At 39.6% G+C, this 7323-nt stretch overlaps 1 protein-coding gene across 2 annotated transcripts; it reads right to left on the bottom strand.

Moving 5' to 3' along the window:
• Nucleotides 1-2543: 2543 nt before the first annotated feature.
• On the bottom strand, nucleotides 2544-6505 carry LOC136177463 (type-2 ice-structuring protein-like). 2 transcript variants are annotated; one of them, XM_065950772.1, is made up of 7 exons: nucleotides 6371-6505; nucleotides 6199-6283; nucleotides 5791-5826; nucleotides 5315-5427; nucleotides 4443-4577; nucleotides 3769-3877; nucleotides 2544-3390 (listed from the first exon to the last, which is right to left on the bottom strand). In XM_065950772.1, exons 2-7 carry the CDS (start codon nucleotides 6257-6259, stop codon nucleotides 3317-3319), a joined length of 528 nt encoding a protein of 175 aa, XP_065806844.1. In that variant the 5' UTR covers nucleotides 6260-6283; nucleotides 6371-6505; the 3' UTR covers nucleotides 2544-3316. The 2 variants fall into 2 exon arrangements, with proteins under 2 accessions (XP_065806844.1, XP_065806843.1); XM_065950771.1 differs by having other exon boundaries at nucleotides 5315-5430; nucleotides 6371-6501.
• Between the last annotated feature and the right edge of the window lie 818 nt (nucleotides 6506-7323).

The following is a 7323-nucleotide window of genomic DNA, read 5'->3' on the forward strand; positions in this document are numbered from 1 at the left end:
TCCCATCGATGGCGGTCTCCATGCTGGAAATGCTGTCTCAGTCTAACTTTCAGTCAACCTAACGACAGGCTGAGAGCTGGAGCTGAGGCGGGTTTTAAACTTCCTGACAAACCGTTACACTGCGCCCACCTGTCAATCAGGTCAGCTACATGCCTTATTGTGAATAACTCTTATCCTTCATCAAATCAAAACTGATGAGTTATCAAAACATTCACCCCCCGTACAGTGTGTGTCCATTGAGACATGAGCTAATCACACCTATTTGGTTTTTTGAACCAGGCTGTAAACATGTTCATCTCTGCTGTAAAAACAGGCTTTTTAGAATGGGTGTGTATGTGACTTCCTGTGCTTCTGCAGCAAGCCTCTAGTGGACACTCGAGGAACTGCAGGATTTTGCATTTTTGTTTTTTCTTCTTCCTCTTACCTCATGGTTTATTTTAATATTAGGTTTGTATTGATATCAAATGTGTTTTCCCATCTAAATTTTTGCTACAAACACCTTGAATCTGTTCGATTTATCCACACACGTGCACAGAAGTATGTCTCTTTGATGGTGTTTTGAAAAGTTCCACTTGATATCCCGTTATTTATTGGAGTTCAGAACAGAATCAGCAGCAAGCAGCTGATTTCCTCTGTCTTGGTTCCCGTCTCTCCCGTCTCTCCACAGGAGTCGAGATAGGAGTTTTGCTGCACGGAGCCATGAGCGTGCCTGCACTCACTCGCAGCAATTTTTTGAATGAAAAAAAACCAAAAACAGATCTGATATGTACTCGGGCGGCCATAAATGTACCTGGGCGGCGCACCCAAGTATCGTCTTATGCGTGGGAAACACTGGTTTAAGACTGTTACGGTTAGTATAAATTCTGGACCCAAAAGCACGACTCAGATAGGCAGCATAAAGTTTACAAAAAGGTTTATTTCTCAAAAAGTGCAAAGGGGAGGGGTAGTGCGAGGTTCCAAGTGGCAGTGTCCGTGATCCCAGTGTGGTGTCCAAAAAGCACAGGTGAGGTGAAGCAAAAACACGAACAGCGATCTGGCGCAAAGAAAAACAAGGTTAGCTACACAAGCTATAACATGAGAACTAGTATCCAGAGAAGCCAAGAGAGTACAAACCACGCGAGGTGGTGAAACAATCTGGTGCCGAGGTGAGGCTGAGGGAAGTCTTTGTAGTCGAGATCCTGATGACCAACTAGCTGCACCTGATGCCGCCTGGGAACATGAACCCTGTCGACCACACTCACACAGACAGGGGAGAGACACATGAGGATTAAACAGACAGGGAATGACAAACAACACAACAAAAGAGGAAGGGAGGGCTGCCATGATGTGAATCATGACAAAGACTTTCCTTTAAATGAAACGATGTAGGTGACTGAGAGAACTCTGAAAATGAAAATGGCTTCTCCCCTCTTGAAACTGATCATTTTGTAAAAGGAAATTTCAACAGTATGATCCTTTTATGTTTAAATACATGACATTACTGTAATATAACGGTTTATAACAATATTTTACTGTATTATTGCTTGAAGGAAACAAAACAGTAATTTACCGTAGTTTTTGCAATGCACTTTGGGAAAAAGAAGTTGAGACCACATGGTTGAAAGGACAGTGGAGTTGGCTTTGTCAGATTGTCATTCATCTTCATCCTGACAATTAAGAGGTGAGTGCCTTACTGCTTTGGTAGTTAGAATAGGCAAAAACCATCACTTACTATGTTTGAAGTCATTTGTGGGATTAACCTTAGCTATTTGGAAATTACACAGAAACACTGCAGGCAGACACACACGCAGTGATTGAATTCTTTGCCAGCTAACATTAGCTTGAAATACAGATCTTGACAGTTGCTAAATGGGACAAAAAACAAAAAAAAATCTTGTAATGTGGTTAACTCAGTGGGCTATAATGAATTTGACTTGCTTGCCTGGTGGTACTAGAATGGTAAGGTTAGCTAACATCAACAATCACTTTTTATTTGTTTCAGCTTCAACTGACACTGACACTGGCTATTGATGAAATATTGAATTAGAAATGATGATTAGCTGGGCCTACTAGGCAATATGGCCATAGTATAAATAGTATAATATACAGTATTTGAAAATGTATAAAAGGAAACTTTAGTGAGACTGTCAGAATGGACCTGAAGCATTTTTTTTTTACTATTTTAACACATAAAGCTGCTGCCATACATCCTGAATTCATGTACTTAAAGTAATTCCAGGACTTATTTTTATTCATACTAGTTCTACTTCATACTTTTACTTTACTTCTTTGCATATGGAGAATATTTAGAAAGGATTGTCCATATGATAATGTTCACTGTTCAGTTGGAGCTGCTTTTGTTCTAATGTTGTTTTTTCCCTTTACAGGATCCTTGTGGCAGTTTGAGTCTACACCAAAACTCTTTTATGCACTTTTTATACATTGGAAATGGCCTTTGCTAAATGTCTTAATGTAAATATTTGTGCGAGATTTTTTGCCTACCTTCATGTTCTTAAAGTGTATTTTCTTTGTTTTTGTCACAATTTCAATAAAGACAGGTGTGGTTTGAGAAGACAGTTTGAAGTTTTATTATTTGTCTTAACATTATTAGTTGCAATTTTAAAGGCATTGTTTATTTTTTATTTTAAAACATGGTGTTTTATAACATGATATGCAAGGATTAATTGATCCAATCACTCGGTTTAGAAAATAAATATATTGTGTCCATTGTGGTAGAAGGAAATGAATCTATAGCTAGGTGTAGTATTTACAATTCACAGTAAAAATATGCAATTATACCTTTTGTGAAGAAGTGTAAATAAACAGTATTAAACAGTTAATCCTTTCAACAGTATTTTCCTGTTAACATTTAAAATAACAGCTTTTTGCTGGATTTACAAAAACGATAAAAAACTGTCAATTTCAGCAACAGCAATATACCGTTAATTTTACAGTAACTTCCTGGCAACCCTACTGCCAGTTGTTTACCGTTTACCGGGAATTTCTAAGAGTGATGACTTTGGGATGATCATAACATATTTCACAGATAACACAGGTTTTCTTTTTCATTGCTCAAAGCTTTTTTTATTTTGCATAAGAAAAGGAAGAAAAGGGTTCATTTAAAAGAAAAAATTAAGATGTGCTTAAAGCATCCTTTCCATTACACATTCAGTCTGAACTTATTACGGGCACGAGGCCTCAGAGACAATCCAGCTCCTGTTGTCGTCACGTGTCGCGTCTTTCTTTTAGCGTTACAGCGATAGAGAAGATAGAGAGAGAGAATAAAAGAGATTTAGAGCGTTCCAGGTTCTTCATGCCTTTCGAATCGGACCAGAAATCACCGTCTCCTGTTTCTGACACAGACGGAGGGACGCTTATGCCAACACTGGAGATCATCCCAGCATTTGCGACCTGTAAACAACAGAAACATAGAACAGAAGAATATAGATAAGAATTACAAGACGCTTTAACTCTGACACCTAGTGGTTAAAATTAGTACTGCAGTCCAGATTCCAAACATTATAGAGATCTGTCTAAATCCAGAGCATTCAGGAGCAGAATCTAAAGTTAGAAGGAGGACATACTGGCTGCTGCATTGTTGTCAGAGAAGCCAGCACTTCAACATAGCATGTTTCCTTAATGTCTGATCATATAGTAAGATACCTTTATCTTTTTACTCTGTAGATATCTTACATAATGTTCCTTTAAGATCTCAGTCAAAAGATGAAACATTTATACATCAACTTTTCTTTTGTCCCTTGTATAAAAAGAATACAATTCATCACTTACAGGAGAAATTTATCTGCAAGCAGTCCTGATTTCCAGCATTGTTTGGTTCTCCACAGCACCAGTTTTTGTAGTTGAAGCGGGAACCATCACTCCAGCGCCAATGACCCTCCTAGAAAAGAGAACAGATGTCATTAGAAAAATATTTATGTTTGAACACCATCAACTGAATTAATCACTATAGACACCAGAACGATCCCAGGAAGTTTGGTTCAATGGGCCAGACTTAAATGTCGGAAAAATCCACTTCACCTTGTTCCTCTAACTCTAACATGTGTCTCTTGTCCGTCTACAAACCCCCCACTGATGAGAAAAGTCCATCCTCTCCGTCTTCTGCCTGCTCCACTTTTCAGAAAATGTGTGCTCAAACAGGCCGTTTGGAGATTTTCCCTTCATGACATCACAAAGGGCAGTAGCCCCTCCCCCAGGTGGGTGACACTCCCACAGCTAGGTGTTTGTTCTGCCCTCTGAGTCTGCCTTCTCACCGTAAACAATAGGACATGGAGCGAGAAAGTCAGAGACACCCAAGCCCTTACAGAGAGGGGGTGTGGTCAGACACAGCTCATTTACATATTTAAAGGTACAGACACAGAAACAGCCTGTTCTGAGCAGGGCTGAAATAGAGGGGTTTATAGACATGATCAAATACAGGATATGTGTGTTGCTTAATGACTTACCCTACACCGATCAGTGCCTCCAATCCAAGTCGCTGGACTCCCCCTAGAGCTCTTTTTTATCAGCGCTCTGATTTTAAGGTACTGCCATCTTGAATGCACAGATGCCAGGTGTCCACCGAGGCGGCGGCAGTTCCTCTAAAGGAAAGATAAATAGAAAACTGTTGGTTCCGGGTCTGGACTTCACTTGTGACCATGAACAGAACAGAGAGAATGAACAGTTAACAGTTCTTAGAGTCACTTTGTATGATGCACTCCTCTCTACTTTACAGAAATTGTAATGTAACGGCGCTTCTTGGATGATGTTGATTATCCTCGGTTGTCTTGCCGTTAACTATAACACTAAACATACTTAATTAAATATATATATTCGGGTGTGGGTAAGTAAAAGCACGGGGACAACTTCTGCTGTGCGTCTCATACGTTTTAATGTCCGTCCGTAACAGAGCATGACATATCCAGACTGAACAACCACAACAGCGACACCTTACTTGTCTTAAAGCAATATCACTCCTCAAACCGTAACCATGGGTAACCTTAAAGGCATAGTGCATCATATCAAACAGATACTCTTGTACAGTACAAATTGTAAATATAAATGAAATTAGCATTAAATCAAATAATGTATATTATCTCAACCTAAGAAGAATAAAGATCTATAAAATAAAACTTCACAAAAATAAATCTCATCTCCATCTTACAGTAATAAGAAAGACTCCTCGAAATCACAGTGTGGTTTGCAAAACTTGCCTTTGGAGAGATTATCAAATGTACATAGTAACTCTAGCAATAGTAAAAAGAAAGAGTCATAGGAGGATAGTAAAGTTACAAAGAAGTCCATTCAAGAAGCATTCTGCATGTTCATCATCTTTTACCTCAGCCTGATGCCAAGTCAGAGGTTTTCGAACGTAGAAGAAATAGCGGCAACCGATCTTAGTCCAACTAGGACGCCTCCACCACCAGCACGTCCTCTTGTCAACATCGACCTCTTCTGAAGGACAAACACAAACACACACACACACAAACACACACACACACACACACAGATGAAGGAGTGATGTTTAGTTAACGGCACCCAAACACAACTCGATACAGAGCTCATTAGAAACATGCAGAGGCTTTTTAGGTCGGGTACAATCACTTCTATCTGAACCACTTCTCTTGCTGCTTCCATCGCTGCACCACCTGTTGACCTGATAACTGCTCTCATATCTGGCAAACCGAGGGGCTGAGCTTGTTTGCTTAATGATGTAGTTAAGACACTTCACCATGAAACACACAGCATGTTTTAAGGCTCCATTATAGAACATGAAATAAGCATCATAATAAATAATGTAGAGTTTATCCTCACCTGATTTTGCGTTCTCAGGTTCCGGCTCTGCAGCAGCTGGAAAGTTTTGACACTTCAGTTATCACATGAATACGACCACAATATGTCACACATGCAGGGGCGTGTCCAGAGGGGTGGCAGGGGCCCCCAACTTGAAATCTGATTGGCCACCCAAAAAATCCAAATCTATGATTGGCTGTTTTGCCTATTCAGAGGCGGGACTTACGTTAAAACCAACTATTCTTGATGTTCTCAATAGTCTGCCGTTGGTCACCTTTACGAGTTAATGTCGTAACTTGTTTTTTGTCATTGCTTTCCGTTGTAAATAAATACTTTGCCTACTTTTTTCTTTTTGCCATTTTGTAAGTTCTTTAAATTGTGACTTTGCACATCTGGACTGCACCCCTGCCCCCCATGTTTCATCCTCACCTTCAGCGCTGCTCAGAGCCACCATGGCACAGAGGAGAGCGCAGAGAGCCAGGAGCTTCATCGTGACGTTGATGATGAGATGATGCTGAAGATGAATCAACAGACGTGTTATTGACGCTGCTGTGAGGAAAACAGAGTCGTTAAGATAGTTGAAAATGTGCAGCACCTTTACCTTCTCGTCTCGTGTCTCAGCGTAGCTTCAGTCTGTCCGAGTGTGGATACTTCACAAGAGCAGCAGCAGCTCTTAAATACAACTTTTTATCTCAGCATCTCCAAAAACAAGGAAGTGAACACAGGCTTACGACACTGAAATGTTATAAAGTTTTTTTAAATACAAATCTTTCACAAGGGATTCCTGGCCTCAGCTGCAACACTACAACGTTTCACTGACTTTAATTTAACTTTAAAATTTAGAACGTTTTAGAAGTTAAACGTTCAAGAAGAAGAACAGGTACACGGTAAACAAGGGATCCTCTAGGGTCAGATCAGTACGCTTTGCACCCCAACAGAAGGCAGGGCAACTTTATTTCTATAGCACATTTCAACAACAAGGCAATCCAAAGAGTTTCACACAAGACATCAAAAGCATCATGACAGAGGAAAGAAAAGAAACATTAAAATAGAACATTAAAAAATCACTGGAATTATTAAACCTCAACATATGTTCAAATAAAAATAATTAAAATGAAATTAATTTAAATAAATAAAGTAAAAATATAAAAAGAGTTAAAAGTTACAGAGCAGAGTTAAAGTTTAAAATCTTCTTAAAGCTGTTTAATGAAAGGCTGTAAACAGGTGAGTCTTCAACCTGGATTTAAAAGAGCTGAGAGTTTCAGCAGACCTGCAGTTTTCTGGGAGTTTGTTCCAGATATAAGGAGCATAGAAACTGAACACTGCTTCTCCGTGTTTGGTTCTGACTCTGGGGACAGAGAGCAGACCTGTCCCAGACCACCTGAGCGGTCTGGATGGTTCAGAATTAATCAGGAGGTCACTAATGTATTTCAGCCCTTTATAAACCAGCAGCAGGATTTTAAAGTCTATTCTCTGATAGACTGGGAGCCATGTTGAGTCCTTTAAATTGTGTTTTTGTTGTGCTTTGAGAAAAGTTGTTTTGTTTGGCAGTAT

The sequence above is a fragment of the Labrus bergylta genome, chromosome 22 (genome assembly GCF_963930695.1).
Source record: "Labrus bergylta chromosome 22, fLabBer1.1, whole genome shotgun sequence".
In the NCBI taxonomy this organism is placed as follows: Eukaryota; Metazoa; Chordata; class Actinopteri; order Labriformes; family Labridae; genus Labrus; species Labrus bergylta.